Raw genomic sequence first — 18390 nt, 5'->3', positions numbered from 1 at the left:
TTCTCCATGTAAAGCATTTGAATAAGATCAAAGAACATACTTTGATTGTGAAATGACACTATTAACATCGATTACAAGACTCAAATCCCAGAAAGTAATGTGAAAAAACAAAACCACTCATTTCAAAGTTGCTCATAAACCCTTCTTCATGTCTATTATCATGTCCAAATGTCTAGAATCGTGTCCAAACCACTATTTGTAAGAGTCACATCATCTACATAGAATATAATTGTAAATAATTCATCATGGACATGTTCAAGATATAGGTTAGGATCAAAATAACAAGAGAAGATACTAGAAAGAAATAATTTATCATTTTTTTCATCCCATGCCTTGGGGGCTTGCTTGCACCCATATAAGGACCTCTTCAATTTACACACAAGTTTGGAAGTGCCATCCTTAAAAAAAACTTGTCGTTGTTCCCTGTGGAACTCCTCGTGAAGATCCCCAGTCAACAAAGCTAATTTGACATCCCTTTGATGAATATCCCAATGGAAACTAGCAACAAGCAATAGAATGATGTGAACAATGTCAATCTTGGCAATAGGCCAAAGGTATTAGTGTAATCAATACCTTCGTGTAAAAAATTTCATCAACTAAGCAAGTCTTATGCTTCTCAATTTGACCATCCAAGAAGAATTGGGTTTTGTAGATCCATTTACATCCAGCTACATTATACCATAAGCAAAAAGGTAAAGTTGCTCATAAGTCCCTCTTCATGTCTAATATTGTGTCCAAACCACTATTTGTAAGAGTCAAATCATCTACATGGAATATAATTATAAATAATTCATCATGGACATGTTTGAGATATATGAAAATAACAAGAGAAACTACTAGAAAGAAAGAATTTATCAATTTTTTCATACCATGCCTTCGGGGCTTTCTTCAACCCGTATAATGACCTCTTCAATTTACACACAAGTTTGGAAGTGTCATCCTTAAAAAACCTTGTTGCCATTGCATATGGATCTCCTCAAGAATATTGTCATTCAAGAAAGCTGATTTGACATCCCTCTGATGAATATCCCAACGGAAACTAGCAACAAGCAATAGAATGATCTGAATAGTATTCATCTTGGTAATAGGGGCAAAAGTCTTAGTGTAATCAATACCTTCATGCAAAACATCTTAGCAACTGAGTTTTATGCTTCTCAATTTTACCATCCAAGAAGAACTGGGTTTTGCAGATCCATTTACATCCAGCTATATTATACCCTGTGAGAAGAGGTACCAACTCCCAAGTCTAATTTTTCATTAGAGAATTGTACTCATCTACCATAGTGTTTTCCCATTCTGGGTTGTTATGAGCTTTTGCATAAGACTAAGAATCATTAGTGGCTAGGACTCTTGACATAAGAGCAAAATTGGTCATTTTCCTATTGTCACAAGATTGTTGAGGCTCCAAAGGATCACCTACGTTAAGAGCTACAATGACAAGGGTTTTTGTAACCCATTTAGGGAGATGAATTGCATTCCCTGAATAAGATGAAATTAAGGTGGGAAGATCATGAGACCATATAAAAATATGGATGAGACCATACAAATCATTAAATAAAACAAGATCGTGATAATCAAAAGATACAAGAAGAAGAAAACCTGAAGTAAAAGTCTTCACTTTGAATGGAACATCCATTCTAATGATAGTGTCTTTGATTGAAGAATCATAAAATGGTAAGCCTTTGATTCCTCACTACAATCCATGATGATGCATTTGTGGTTCTTGGGCTCCAACACCTTTGTCTTTTCATATGAAATGTGCGCCTAAGCTTCATATCCAAAAACCTTGAAATGAGCTACAGTGAACTCCCTATCACTCCAAGCTTCTTTCATAGTTACATTCCTAACAAGCCTAGTACGAATGTGACTAAGGATATATGCTGCACAAGCACTTGCTTCAGTACAAAACCTACAATCAAACCATTTTCAATGAAGGGTGCACTTGGCTGACACAATAAGGGTGTGATTTTTCCTTCAGCAACACTGTTTTGTTAAGGGGTGTAACGTACTATGCATTGGCAAGTAATGTGAGATATGGTACAAAGAGACTCAGAGGCCTAAGTTCATTTCCTAGAGAACGTGAAAAAGTCCTTTTAAATATTCTTCACATTTTTTTACACCATTTGGCAAAGAAACCAGAAGGTGTTTACTTTGCCCCTTGTGATTGTGGCAAGGTTTACATCAGTGACACTGACATGACTTTTCAGATTAGGTTTGAAGACATAGCACTAACATCTCACATGGACATACAAATAAATCAGCTCTCGCAGACCGCTTAAACAACTCCGAACACCATATTTTCCTTGATAAAGCCAGGGTTATTGCAAAAATTGATCATTGCACAAAAAGATAGATTAGAGAGGCCGTGGAAATCAAAAAGCACCTTGCTGATATGAATAAAGATGATGGTTGGAGATTAAGTAGGAGTTGGTGCCTCATCATAAACCATATTAAAAGCAAAGGCAACACCATTGTAAAATAGTATGCAACTGTCCACGTTTCTAGGGAGATGAATTGTGTTCTCTGAAGAAGATGGAGTTAAGGTGGGAAGATCATGAGATGCTTCTCAATAGTTTTTCCATTGGTATAAACATATGGATGAAGCCATGCAAATCATCAAGTAAAACAAGATTGTGATAATCAAAAGATACAAGAAGAATAAAACCTAAAGTAAAGGGCTTCACTTTGAATGCAACATCCCTCCTAATGATCATGTCTTTGATAGAAGAATCATAAAGTGGTGAGCCTTTGATTCCTCACTATAATCCATAATGATGTATTTGAGGTTCTTGGGCTCCAACATCTTTGTCTTTTCATATGCAATGTGGGCCCAAGCATCATATCCAAAAACCATGAAATGAGCTACAATGGGCACCCTATCACTCCAAGCTTCTGTCATAGTTACATTCCTAACAACCCTAGTATGAATGTGATTAAGGATATATGTTGCACAAGTACTTGCTTCAGTTCTAAACTTATAATTAAGCCTTTTTCAATGAAGGGTCCACTTCGCTGACACAACAAGGATGTGATTTTTCCTTTGAGCAACACTGTTTGGTTAAAGGGTGTAAGGTACTATGCATTGGCAAGTAATGTTAGATATGGTAGACTCAAAGGCCTGAGTTCATTTCCTAGAGAATGCGAAAAAAACATTTTAAATATTCTTCGCATCTTTTTTTACACCATTTGGCAAAGAAATCAAAAGGTGTTTACTTTGCCCCTTGTGATTGTGGCAAGATTTACATCAGTGAAATTGAGAGGACTTTTCAGATTAGGTTTAAAGAACATGGCACTAACATCTCATATGGACATACACAAATAATCAGATCTCGCAGAGCACTCAAACAACGCCAAACACCATATTTGCCTTGATAAAGCTAGGTTTATTGCAAAAATTGATCATTACACAAAAAGAAAGATTAGAGAGGCCATGGAAATAAAGAAGCACCCTGCTAACAACAATAAAGATGATGATTGAAGATTAAGTAGGAATTGGTGCCTCATCATAAACCATATCAAAAGCAAAGGCAACACCGTTGTAAAATAATATGCAACTGCCAATATTTCAAGACGACTTGTGATTTTTAAATAATATGCATTGGTTTTCTACTATTTACATTTGGTCATTGCCTCATTCTTTCTTTGAGAACTTGTCCCCTAATGATGGGTTGAGCTATCAAGCCCAAAATGTTGAGGATAAAGAAAATAATACACATGGACACTCGAAGTAGTTCTTTGTTTTTTATATGAGTCTACCTTAAACAAGCCCTAATTAGGGCACTCCTCCATTGTGCTTCTTTAGAGTTCGACAAGTGCACATACGGGCACATGGAAGTGCCTCAAGCTAAAGCACACCTCGCAAGGCTCTTTTGAACCTGCGTTCACCTCTTCTCTTCTCCACATGAGCACTCCAATAAATGACCTTTTAGAGTTCGACAAGTCCACATACGGGCACATGGAAGTGCCTCAAGCTAAAGCACACCTCGCAAGGCTCTTTTGAACCTGCGTGCACCTCTTCTCTTCTCCACATGAGCACTCCAATAAATGACCTTTGTTTCACTGGGTTAGGACCAACACTTTCAACAATCTATGTTTTTGTTTAAAAGCAATTTTCTTCAAGTTGGGAATCTGTCTCATTAGAGCCCGTTTCATCCATAATAAATGCAATGCCCTAATTTATCATTCCACATGTACCTGGCCTTCTTTTTGCTTGGGTGTTCCTCCACCCCAGCAAGGGCTTTTTCATGGGGCTTTTAGGTTCACCCCAACAAGGGCTTTCTTCAATTTGCACATTGAAGATCAACTGCTAAAGCCTCTTGCAAAATATTTACACCAACTCCCATATAGGAGTGCACAATTAGAAAGCAACATTTTTCTTTAATAGGTTACACACAACATAAAATACCTTTGTAGTTGCGCGTGAAGAAGGCAATGACAATGTGATTTAATAGAAAAGGTCCACGCAGGAAGAGTCAAAGATGAGTTCAGTGTATGGTTGGGTATAGTATTATGAATATAATATATACAAAATAATATAAATAATAATAATAATAATGATTAAATAAATAATAATTAGTCTGCACATGCCCAGTGCTGAGCCACATGATCAGCACAGTGCCACGGTGGAGGTATACGGCACTGAAGAAGAGAGGTGATGCGTGAAGGACGTCACGTCCAAAGAGGATGTGATCACAACGGCATGAAAACCCATGTTGCGGGACGACTATGACAGCCGCAAGGGGCATCTCGGAGTCGAAATCCAAGCCATAACAAGGACCTCCTAAAGAGGAGGCTTGGGAGATTGCAAAGCTTGTGAAAAACGCGACAAATAGAGGTCATCTTGCAATAGCCAAGCCTATAGTGGCAAGGACAGAGCCAGCGAGAGCCAATAACAAGTGTTCAACCTTGCAGGTGCAAGTGCTCAGCCTGCGGGATGAAGCACTGAGTCAAGTCCGATGCGGGGAGAGTTGCTCTAATGAATAGGGGAGCCGTGATCGTCAAAAGTGGCTCAAGCCACTGAAGTTGCCCTTTGCAAGCAAAAACGAAGATGCCTTTCCACGGACCCTCTGCGCTGGAAACGTCATTCGTGGATTCAGCTTTAACTGCCAAATTTACAAAGTGTAGTGAGGAAATTCGTGAGAGAAAGCTTGAACTCAAAAAGCCACAAGCAAGCTTGCTAACAGTGTTTGAGCCAGTCGGGCTGTTGAAGTTTGAATCCGTCTACCAAAAAATTTGGCAAACCGTGGGTGCCCTACCCTATAGAGGGTATGGGTATGTTACGGATGCATTATGTGGTTTAAAAAACCAAACAGATAGTTAAAGGAGTTGTCTATAATGCGATTTTTTGGAGATTCCGGCAACGGAATCCGGCGGAAGAAATTGAGGTTAAATCTTGATTTGTTGCAGCTAAAATGGTTTTTTAACTGCATATTTGGATTCAGCACCCTCGAAAACCCTTGTGACGCTTTCATTGTGCAGAAACTAGCCATCAAACTTGCGATTCCAATAAATTCCTGCCGGATTTCGACCGGAAAAACCCGCCAGAAAAACTTTCAAAAAGTCACGTTATAGACAACTGCGATAGTTAAATACACGTTTGCTTAAAAAAACACATAGAAGAATTTTTGGCCGAGATATTATTTTGTTGACGCGGTTCGAACCAACCAGTGTGGTTCATCGTCACCACAAGTTGAGGAGTCAGATCATGGCTGTCGATGTGTTTCGAACCAACCAGTGTGGTTCATCGTCACGACAAGTTGAGGAGTCAGATGATAACTGCAAAATAAATAGGGAGTGCAGATATTCAAACAGCTAAATTTACCATCAACGGCTATAACAGCTATAATGTTAAAAAGTTAAAAGTAATTACTTCTAATAATAAAATAATATCATAATTATAATATATTATAAATTAGAATGTTATATTAATTAAAATATTTTCAATTAGGATATTAAATAAATTATTTAATTCTTTTTTTAATTTTTAATTTATTACATCATATAGATGCGTGAAGGGGTTTTTTTATTGTTATTCTAATTAAATAAATTATTTAATTCCTTTTTTAATTTTTAATTTATTATATCATATAGATGCGTGAAGGGGTTTTTTTATTGTTATTCTAATTAAAATGTTATAATGTTAATTTTATTAAGTATTGAATCAAATGTGAAAAATAAAAATTAAAGTTCAATTTACATTATTATGAAAAATAAATAAATAAATATAAAATAAAATATATATATCTATAAAATAAATAAATAAATAAAAAAGGTAAATAGAAGTTTAATAGTGAAAAATAAAATTTAATAGTCAAAAATAAATATTAGAAAATTCAAGTAAAAAAATAAAAAATAAATAACTAAAAATAAAAATAAAAAATCAAATCAAATAAAAATATTAATATTAGTTTAAAAGTCAAAGAATTAAAATAAATAAATATTAGAGAATTTAAGGCCTAGAAAAAAAAAATACTAAAGGGAGAAAACGACTAGGAGGAGAGTGCTGGGACCCAGCGACTACTGATCTTCCAGCTATCCTCTTTATTAAGATTGTTCGGCCTTTTTGCAATTCTTTTTTATAATCACATATTTACTGGCACAGGGATATAAATTAATTAAATGGGTCATAAATGTTAATACGCAATCAAAATATTTATATGCCAGCCATATAAATTAAATGGTTGATAAATGTTAACAGGGAATCAAAATATTTATATGTCATTTGTAACACTAAGAAGAATTTGTGACTACAGCACAATAATAATGGTAGAAAATGAAAAAGTGTTTGGAAATCTTTAATTTCATAAAATCAATTATATATACACAGAATATTTTCAAATTATTAAATCTAGACAATTTACAATTTTTTATTTTTTAAAAAATGAAAATTCCAAAACCCTATTCTAAAATAGACCAATTAAAAAAATTACAAAATCGGCATATGCATTAAATATATCATATCTGATATACTTTGAGAGTTGGCTAAAATGATTTGACTTACCATGTGTGAAAGCTGTAACAATTAATAAAGGTTATGAGGTGAAATCTATACACCAATACACCAACGACATTTACCATAAGCAACAAGCATAAATTGTGAATAATATATTAGTGCCATTTACTCCAAACAGCATTCATGAAATGTGCAGAACGACTAAAAGATTTTGAAAATTTAAAAAAAAAAAATATTGTTGTTTTTGTAAATAAAAAGAAATTTTAAAAAAATATTGCTGTTGTGGTAAATAAAAAGACTTAACCAATACAAATGATGCACCCAAATTCTAATCGAAGAACTCCTTTTTGTAAATGAAAATCAATAATGCATTAATTCCGTTTTGCACTATTATTATTAGAGTTTGAGATCATTTCTGTATTTCATTAGATTACTATATGAGTTACAAAACATGGTAATATTTGTTGAATTGAGGCTTTTGTGATCCATATCAGGTTTATGAGTGTAGTCTTCAACAAAAATTATATTATATTTTATTTGTTGACGCATTTCAAACCCACAAGTGTGGTTCATCGTCAGGACGAGTTGAAGAATCAAATCATAGTTGCATGTTAAATAGAGAGAGCAGGACCTCAAATGGTTAAATTTCACTAAAAAACAGCTATATTTGACTGGACAACTAAGTTGTACTAACGACTACTAACAAAGCCTAAATTTGATTACAAAACATAGTAATATTTGTTTTCCAAATTAAATGGAAAACAATTAAGTTTCAAAATTAAAAAATAAATAAATAAATAAAATTTCTTGAACGACCCTATATACCATTAAATTCAGCTGAGATTTCAGAATTTTGTTTTTTTTTTCAAAAAGACAAAATCACTGCATATAGTGACGAAGAGTTGGGAAAAGGAACAGAAGGATACAAGACAGTGGATTCTCATTTGGGTTGGGTAAGTATATCGGGCCAGTTCTGTTAGGCTTCTCTGCGGTTACTGTTGGGTAAGTATATCGGGCCAGTTCTGTTAGGCTTCTCTGCGGTTACGCAGTGAACCAGTGTCAGCAGTAAACAACTTCCTATAGATGCCAAATTTAGCTTTCAAAAGAAATAATATCATAGTCTGCCCCTTTTACTTGGAATCCATTCAATTAGCAGATAAGCCAAGCCCTTGTAGCAACCCAATCAACAAGCATCAGTAGGATCACAAAGCAACAAGCATTGACAACACACTTGTACCGCTCAGGGGAATAAAAACCGCGTAGTCTAATGAGGCAGAGGAGTTGTTCGGAAAGTTATAAAAAATCCAGTTATATTTAGAGAAAATCCGGTAAGGATTTTTGTAAATCCAAGTTATAGTTGTTAAACTTCAAAATTTTAGGTGTCCTAGAAGTTTTTTTGATGGTGCTGAATCTATTTCCACAATCAAAAACACGATTCGAAGACTGCCTCTACAAGATTTTTTGAAATATTTTTGCTCAGATTCCGGCCACTTTTGACCGTCCGGGCAATTCCTCCACCTCGTTAGATGAATCCAATAAAAACACACTGAAAAGAATGATAAAGACAAAGCAGAGTTATCTGGAAAGTATACGCTTACAAGATGACTACTAGCACCGGGATATAAGGATTCAAGCACAAACTCCAGCATATTCAAAATCGGTTCATGTACTGATACTATTACCATGCAAGTGTGTTCAACCGATTGTACTATACTTCTCTCGATTCATTTTCTAATTGTATAGTAATATTTAGTTCATAGGAAAACTGTACCCAAAAAGAAGCAAAAACATATACAGTGTACACCCTCAACAAGTTGTCTTCCCATTAAAAAAAGGTTATGAATGTTTATATTTATTGTTTTTCAGACAACACATTTCATAAAATAAGTCATGATTGTATTAAACACACTCATTTGGATAATACGTAATATGTAAGATATATTCATTTTTCCAAATACACATTTAAGTATAGGATAAACATTTTCAAGGAAAATCACATTGAAAAATCACACTTCCTTTATTTTGCATATGGTAGTAGCCAGTGTAATGCTGTCAGCATTGATTTGGGAAATCACACTTCATCTATTTTATATATACTATATGGTAGCCAGTGTAAAGCTGTCGGGCATCGATTACAGCCACTGATCCATTATAAACATCAAGGAAGCCAGCCTAGTATATCAACCATAAGATCTACTGTATGAAGTTCAAAGCACTAAACCTCACTTTAAAGCACCCAACCTCTAGAAATAACCCGCTGGACTATAAAAAATATATGTTATGTATGAAAGTTAAACGACATTTAAAGTTTCCATGGTGGATGGCTGCTTCCTTATGATGACATAAGTTGTATGGTCAGAGGGAATGTGCACCGAGCTTGAGTCGGTATCGAAGCAAGTTGAGCTTTTACTGCAGATCTTGACTTCGCTTTATATTCATTCTTGGGTGCTAACTGCTAAATGCTGGAATTTTTGAGCATCATAGCTATACTCAAGAATCTGTAAGTGGGATAGAGTGAATAGAAATCACCAATTTAAAGCCTCGCATTCATGGACTTCTTAGAAGGATTGCACATTCTGCCGCAATATAGCACTGCCACTGCAAGTGCCAGTTTTAATTTCATTATATAGATCTTTCTTCTCAAAACCTTGCAAAGAAGATTATTTCCATCCTTAGTTATCTTCGTCTCACCCTTTTTTTTAAACAGAAGATAGATGGCCTCTTGCTTATCCGATACAGAGTATTCCAAAACTGCAGTTTCAACAGCAAATTTGTAATGCAATTCAGTGCCATTTTGAAATAATGTACATGAGATTGAATTGTAATAGTAATATGATTTTAGTCCATGAAGCTTTAAAATAATGGACATGAGATTGAATTGTAATAGTAATATGATTTTAGTCCATGAAGCTTTAAAATAATGTACATGAGATTGAATTGTAATAGTAATATGATTTTAGTCCATGAAGCTTTGGATTGACGGTAAATGAGTGCACTATAAAACACTAGTTGCTATAGGTATAAAGCACTATTTGCTATAGGTTAGCCGTTCAAATGACAACCAAACAAACCAGTAATATGATTTTAAGGCCCTGGACACATCAATCGTTTTGACATCAGATATTATGTTCATTGCCATTTCTGTATCTCGTATAAATCACGTTGTGCTTTTGAGACGTCCATCGCCTGTATTGCAGGCCTGAAGATATGAATCTGGTTTTTTTTCTATTTTAAGTTAAATATATTTTCACTACCTACAAAAAATAAATGCAAGGACCAATATCGTCTTGTTCTCCGCAACCTTTCAGTCAATCTCATATGTAACATTCGGAGTCTCGGAGATATTTTAGAGATTTTATGAAGATAATACATGAATTAATACCTTGTTATGCTTTGCTTCCAGGTGTTGATGAGGCCTATGTTTGGTGCCTTTGGAAAGGCTGGAAGTTCTTGTTCAATTGCCTTCGTAAGCAAGGTAAACTATGCATATCCTTTGGACACTCAAAGTTAATGCGTTTTTTGGCTGCTTGAAATGGGATTAAACATTTGTTGCCTGTCTTCAATATTAGCAGGCTGCCAAAGAAGCTGGAGTTGAAAAAGAATATGGACTTCAAAAGAGAGTTGAAGCAGTTCAAAATGTCCGTAGCTTGACCAAATTGGACATGAAATTGAATAGTGCAACTCCTAAGATTGAAGTTGATCCTGAGCATTTCGTAGTTACCGCAGATGGAGAGACCCTAAACTGTGCAGCTGCTACTACACTTCCTTTGTCAAAGAATTATTTTCTTTTCTAAGTTTTCAAGGTATTTAGTCACACAAATAATGTAGCAAAAATTCAATATCTTCTTCATAGTTGGATAACAGGAAATACAAGTCACTTTGAAGTGTATTTTATAAATGTTGTATTGTCTCTTTCATATGAATGTTTTTTATTGCTTTAAGTTGGATTCTTATTTGAAGATTTGGATTCATGGTGATATTTACCCTTTTTCCCATTCAGTTTAGAAGGTCAAGTTTTCGATATATAATCTACTTATAAAAATTTATTGCCAATAAATATTTATGTATTAAATTTTGTCCGTTGTATCTATTTTTGTCCTAGCATTGATTTGGTTATTCATGGTGCAAGAAAAACACAAGACCTATTCACTGTTATCTTGTAACGTGTAATTAATCGCTAAGAGGCTAAGTTAACGACACAGCTTAAGAATAATTGTTAATTATATAATTTTACTGTTTACATGAAGCCCATATATCCTATAGTTACTGGATTTTGGAGGGACTTATGTTTAAATATGCATCCATCCTTGTCTACTTATTCTTATTCTTTGGTTTATTTACAAGTTATTTTGACCTCAAAGAAGCGTTTATATGTTATGTTTAACACGGCCAGTCAAAATATAATATCAGTTTACATAGCATGAGAATGGTTGTTCAAGCAAATATATGGCGTTTTCTTTGACCATTTATGTTTGCATTTCTTTATAGCTTGTTAGTGAGAGCTTTTTCAATGATGACAAATAAAGAGCACTTAAATTTTTATGAATAAGGGTTTATCTCTTAAATTCAATGATAAATCAAATGGTTTTTATTTCACCTTATAGGTGGGTATAAGTTGGCTTTGACCATTTATGTTTGCATTTCTTTATAGCTTGTTAGTGAGAGCTTTTTCAATGATGACAAATAAAGAGCACTTAATTTTTTATGAATTAAGGGTTTATCTCTTAAATTCAATGATAAATAAGATGGTTTTTATTTCACATTATAGGTGGGTATAAGTTGACTCCAGAAGGTCATTGGTTTTTATGTAGCACTTTTTAATAAAATGGTTTTTATTTCACCTTATAGGTAGGTATAAGTTGACTCCAGAAGGTCATTGGTTTTTATGTAGCACTTTTTACAACATCCTCACATTTTGAGGATTTGAATTTTTTTTTTTTTTTCAAGTCTTTACCAATCAAGTTGAGTTTAGGTTAGTGTCAGTCTCTGTATATTTTGAATGGAAAAATGATTTATCCACTTGTGGAATTTTGTCACCCGGATTGTGTGATGTCTAGTGGGATAACTTTTATCCCCAATAGTGGCTCCTACCCTCAACCACTCTCTATGAGATTTGAATCAATGACTTGGTAGGAACTAAACCCCACAAAAACCAATTATTCTACACCTCATGGGTCAACTATTGAAACTTATACACAACAATGTGGAGTTTCATATATTGATATAAATGCAGGCAAAAGATATGTTATGAATATAATTCATATAAAAATAATAATAGCCCCAAGGGATAGCTTAATTGGTCAAGCCCTCATTGCTAAGTACCTTGTCTATTGGGAGGTCACAAGGTTAAATATCCTCGATGCACTTGGGGTTGCACCCGATATATTAGGCTGTCTTTGATGGATCTGTGTGGATTACTGCCCATGGATGTAGCGGCCACTCAATGACAACGAACCATGGTTGCCTTTAAAAACAATCATATAAAAATAACAAATATAATAATAATAAGTAATAATTAATTAACTAATGGTTAGTTAGTTAGTAATGAAGAGGCATGTCATAGAGACATGATCATTCATGAAAGGGCGCCTGCCTAGGGTATATAAGCAGGCTTTCATTCTCATTTATAAATCATTTCATATCTCACAACAATTCAATATACAGTTACATGTTTTACAACGGACATTTACGTCTTTGAAGTATTTTAAAGATTTTTGTTGCGGATACAACTTTTGGTTGTTACATTGGTATCAGAGCATTCCTTTGAGTATACAAACTTTGTTCGTTACATTGGTATTAAAGTTGTTCGATCCTCTGGATGTTCAACTACTAAAGAGAATCAGTTTGATCCGACCTTTGGCCATTAATCCTACATCAACCTTGTTGTTGTCAAAATTGAAGCATTTTGCTACACAAAGTTGGATTTTCTCTGTTTCATCATTCAAAGCTTTGGCCATTAAACAAACAAACAAAAATATTATAATTCTATTTTTGAAAAAAGATTATTATAGAAGTTAAAAGACAAGTTGAAGTACAAAGTGCAAGGGATTATATTAAAAATCATGGCTACATAAAAGATTACAAGGTTACATTGGTGGAGTCAATCATTGAAGAGAAAAGAATGAAGTTTAATTCGAAAATGATGGAAGGAAGATTCTCTTGTAAACGTGGAATGATCCCATGTTATGGATTATGTACATTAAAAGGGAATATCCAAGGAAAATATATTAATATCATTATCAACGAGAATCATGAGGAAAATTACATTAATGTTAATTTAGCAAATCAATTATTAATTTCAGGATCAGATATAATCGAGAATAAAGAAGCCTCTTATTTTGATGTCGAATACAAAATTAAAAACTTGCAAGTAATAATTGATGAATATGAGTATGTATCTCAATTTGGTGTAGCAACTATGCTTAGAGAAGAGATTGACATAATTTTCGGATTACCTTGGTTTAAAGAATTGGGTACGTTTTTTTAAACATTGAAAAAAAAAATTATGATATTCCCCTATAAGAAGAAGATGATCACATTCCAAGATATGACCATAAAGTTAGAATCAACAATGCACTCATCACAAAATCTTAAGGAGATTTCAAAATTGGTGCTCCAAGAGATCCAATCAGAGAAACAAAAGGAGCTTGAAGAAGTCATTTCCAATAAAGACAAAAAAAAATTGTGCCTCAGAGAGCACAATGAAAAACTACTCGAACAAATCAAAAAAGCTAAAGCCACAAAGAAGGAACTCAAGAAGCGCTTATCAGAACAAGAAGAGGAAAATTTATGTTTAAAGAACCATAATCAAACATTATTAGAACAAATCTAAAGTTTACAAGATGAGGAGAATACTCAACATAAAGCCAACAATCCAGAAAGCGAAGAGATTTTACTTCTAAGAAATCATAACCAAGCCCTACTTATGCAAATAAAGAAGCTGAAAAGTGATTAGAAGTCATTAAATGACAAGTTAGAACAACTTACACAAGAAGAAGTATTGAAGCCTTCGGTCCAAGTTGAAGATAAAAGAACAAATATCGATCCCGTCAATATCATAACTCAAAAAGATGAGAAACCAATAGAAGTTAAAACTTATGCAGATGTTTCAGTTCAAACAATGGAAATTCCAAGTGATGATTTAATAGCCAACTCAACAACAACAACGCCTAAAGGAAATCAGGAAACAACCACTAACATGATAAGGGAAAGTCCAACTAGAGGAACCATTTATCGACATCTGAATCACAAGAGTAGACTTTCCAATCAATCTATGTACTAGTATCACTTAGAACATACACAACAAATTTATGTTCCCAAGAATATTGAAGTTTGCATAATCTAGTACTATGATAACTATTCATCACAAATTTCCATAGATCAGAAGATTCTACAAAATATTAATCTAGGATGGTCTGATCTGTTCTCAGTATGACAATTTTGTCTATCACTCAGAGCATCATATCATCTTGTATCAACGAAGATGAAAGTTCAGAGACGAGAAATCCTCAGTAAGCTTTGAGGACAAAGCGTCTTAAGAGAAAGGCAATGTTATGAATATAGTTCATAAAAATATAATAAATATAAATATAATAATAATTAATTAACTAATGGTTAATTAGTTAGTAATGAAGAGGCATGTCTTAAAGACATGAGCATTCATGAAAGGGCACCTACCTAGGGTATATAAGTAGACCCTCCTTCTTATTTGTAAATCATCTCATATCTCACATCAATTCAATATACAATTACATGTCTTACAATGGATATTTACATCTTTGAAGTATTTCAAATATTTCCATTGCGTATATGACTTTTGGTCGTCACATTGGTATTAGAGCATTCCTCTGAGTGTACAAACCTTGTTTATTAGATTGGTATCAGAATTGTTCGATCCTCTAGATGTTCAACCGCTGAAGAGAACCAATTTGATGTGGCCTTTGGCCATTAATCTTTCGTCAACCTTGTTGTCATCACAATTGAAGTGTTTCGCTACATGAAGTTGGAGTTTCTATGTTTCGTCAGTTTCATCATTCAGGGCTTTGGCCCTTAAACAAAAAAAAAATATTATAATTCTATATTTGAAAAAATATTATTATAGAAGTTAAAAGACAAGTTGAAGTACAAAGTTCAAGGGATTATATTAAAAATCGTGGCTACATAAAAGATTACAAGGTTACATTGGTGGAGTCAATCATTAAAGAGAAAAGAATGAAGTTTAATTTGAAAATAATGGAAGGAAGATTCTCTTGTAAATGTGGCATGATCCCATGTTGTGTATTATGTATGTTAAAAGGGAATATCCAAGGAAAATATATTAATATCACTATCAACGATAATCATCAGGAAAATTACATTAATGTGAATTTAGCAAATCAATTATTAATTTCAGGATCAAATATAGTTGAGAATAAAGAAGCCTCTTATCAACTATGCTTAGAGAAGAAACTGACATAATTTTCTGATTACCTTGGTTTAAAGAATTTGGTACGGTTTTTTAAACATTGAAAACAAAATTATGATGTTCCCTTATAAGAAGAAGATGATCACATTCCATGATATGACCATAAAGTTAGAATCAAGAACACACTCATCACAAAACCTTAAGGAGATTTCGAAATTGGTGTTCCAAGAGATCCCATCAGAAAAAACAAAAGGAGCTTGAAGAAGTCATCTCCAGTAAAGACAAAGAAATTTTGCGCCTCAAAGAGCACAATGAAAAACTACTCGAACAAGTCAAGAAAGCTAAAGCCACAAAGAAGGAACTCAAGAAGTGCTTATCAGAACAAGAAGAGGAAAATTTACGTTTAAAGAACCTTAATCAAACATTATTAGAACAAATCGAAAATTTACAAGATGAGGAGAATAATAAACATAAAGCCAACAATCCAGAAAGCGAAGAGCTTTTACGTCTAAGGAATCATAACCAAGCCCTACTTACGCAAATAAAGAAGTTTAAAAGTGACAAGAAGTCACTAAATGACAAGTTTGAACGACTTACACAATAAGAAGTATTGAAGCCTTAAGACCAACTTGAAGATAAAGGAACAAATATTGATCCTATCAATATCATAACTCAAAAAGATGAGAAACCAATAAAAGTTAAAGCTTATGCAAATGTTGCAGTTCAAATAATGGAAATTCCAAGTGATGATTCAATAGCCAACTCAACAACAACAATGCCTGAAAGGAACCAAGAAACAACCACTAACATGATAAGGGAAAGTCCAACCAAAGGAACTATTTATCGACATCTAAATCACAAGAGTAGACTTTCCAATCAATCTACGTACCAGTGTCTCTTAGAACATAAACAACAAATTTATGTTCCCAAGAATACTGAAGTTTCCAAAATCCAATCCTATGATAACTATTCATCACAAATTTCCAAAGATCAGAAGAATCCACAAAAAATTAATCTAGGATGGTCCGATTCGTTCTCAGTACAACAATTTTTCTATCACTCAGAGCATCGTATCATCTTGTATCAACGAAGATGAAAATTCAGAGACAAGAAGATATTCTCAGTAAGCTTTGAGGACAAAGCTTCTTGAAGAGAGAGGAAATGTTATGAATATAATTGATATAAAAATAATAAATATCATAATAATAATAATAATTAATAATTAATTAATTAATGGTTAGTTAGTTAGTAATAAAGAGGCATGTCTTAGAAACATGACCATTCATGAAAGGGCACTTGCCTAGGGTATATAAGCAAGCTTTCATTCTCATTTGTAAACCATCTCATATCCCACATCAATTCAATATACAGTTACATGTCTTACAATGGAAATTTAAGTCTTTGAAGTATTTTAAATATTTCTGTTGTGTATACGATTTTTGGTCGTTATATTGGTATCAGAGCATTCCTCTGAGTATACGAACCTTGTTTGTTACCACATATGGAATATGTTTATAAGGTTAGCCAAATCTCTGATGTTATAGATTTCATTAGTTATAATTTAATGTGATAAGTCATTCATATTTGAAATCAATTTCAATATTAGATTTTAAAGTTTGAATAGATTATGGCATAGATCATCCAATTTTTTCTCTTTTAGAATATTGTTTAATACTAAATATGTGAAGGACCTTAACCATCGTTAATGTCCTCTATTATCTTAAAGTGATTAATATGGGTTTTATCCATCATTAATCTCCAATGAATGAGGATTCTCTACCTTATAAAGGAATGTAACAATACTGGGAATAACAGTAGCTTTCACACAAGGGTTCATGATGAGCTTGGCCCAGGTGTACTCTCGTTTCTCCTTAGGGCCATTGGTATAAAACGTCATGTTCATTCAGGAAGAAGAATTATATATAAGCTATATCCCTAACTATGATTTATTGGGAAATGATCCTAAGTCGATTCAACCAACCTCGTCTTGTGTTGATCAAGATCTAATCGATACGCCATAATTTTTACTCAGGAAGATGGTCTTGTCACTTAATGTATCTTAGTATTGAGTGCTTGATTCCTGAGAGATGTATCCTTGATGGCAAACCACGTTAGGTCACCGATGTTGGAAGATACGAAATCGAGCGAATGGGAGATGAAACAGGAAAAGCAAATATGCTTAGGTTGAGCTCCAGTGGGCTCCTCTTTTGTTTGTGTGGACTAGGGGAGAACATCTGTGTTGCCTTGTAGAATCTCATCTATGTTTTTCGAAGTAATCAAATTTAATTGGAGGGCTCAAGTAAAGACTATTTCGAGTAGTTGGAATATAAGAGCTTTGTTTGCATAAATGTAGGGAGTGTATCCATGTTCGGCTAAAGTTCCTTTCCTTTGTGGTTTGGCCTAAAATAAGACCTAGAACTTAAGCCAATATGCTTAGGTTGAGTTCTAGTGGGCTTCTCTTTTGTTTGTGTGGACTGGGGGAGAACATCTGTGTTGTCTTGTAGAATCTCATCTATGTTTTTCGAAGTAATCAAATGTAATTGGAGGGCTCAGGAAAAGACTATTTTGGGTAGTTGGAATATAAGAGCTTTATTTGCATAGATGTAGGGAGTGTGATCTGATATTCACCCTATGAGTGACATCAGTTAAATATTTATTAAACTAAGGTATTACAAACTCATGTGCTGGTGTGTGTTCTGTGTTATTGAAGCAACGGATCGATCAGATTGCCAATACACAGACAATAAAATGGAAAGACAGCAGAGAAATATAGTAAGCAACACAAAGACACAAACAATTTTAATAAGGAGTTCACCCTATTCTCCAGGGCTACATCTTCGGTCCAGCTTTCAGTGGTGGCCTTGTTTTATTGTGTCTTTAAGCAGAGAAATTACAATACAGGGACTCAATGTGAGTTCTCTTGAAGCAGGTTTTGCTTGGCAGGGTGGTCCTTGGATTCCCCAAGCCACTGGAGTACACAGACTCTTCTTCTTCCTACCAGCTCTGTGACCTTCTGGTCTACAGTGGAAAGAGC

The 18390-nt window shown here is 33.9% G+C and overlaps 1 protein-coding gene across 1 annotated transcript in view; it reads left to right on the top strand.

Annotated features, from left to right (window-relative positions):
* URE (urease) overlaps window positions 1-10911 on the top strand; it is a 393081-nt gene extending 382170 nt beyond the window's left edge. The window contains exons 16-17 of the mRNA XM_089403154.1: window positions 10356-10427; window positions 10525-10911. Coding sequence (XP_089259280.1) covers window positions 10356-10427; window positions 10525-10746 — 294 coding nt within the window. The 3' untranslated portion in view covers window positions 10747-10911. The remainder of the gene's footprint in view (window positions 1-10355; window positions 10428-10524) is intronic.
* Window positions 10912-18390: the final 7479 nt, after the last annotated feature.

Source organism: Pinus tabuliformis, chromosome 2_1, assembly GCF_031772625.1.
Source record: "Pinus tabuliformis cultivar Carrire ecotype Pingquan chromosome 2_1, CPIR1, whole genome shotgun sequence".
In the NCBI taxonomy this organism is placed as follows: Eukaryota; Viridiplantae; Streptophyta; class Pinopsida; order Pinales; family Pinaceae; genus Pinus; species Pinus tabuliformis.
The sequence above is the reverse complement of the archived record's forward strand: the minus strand, read 5'-3'. Positions and strand labels throughout refer to the sequence as shown.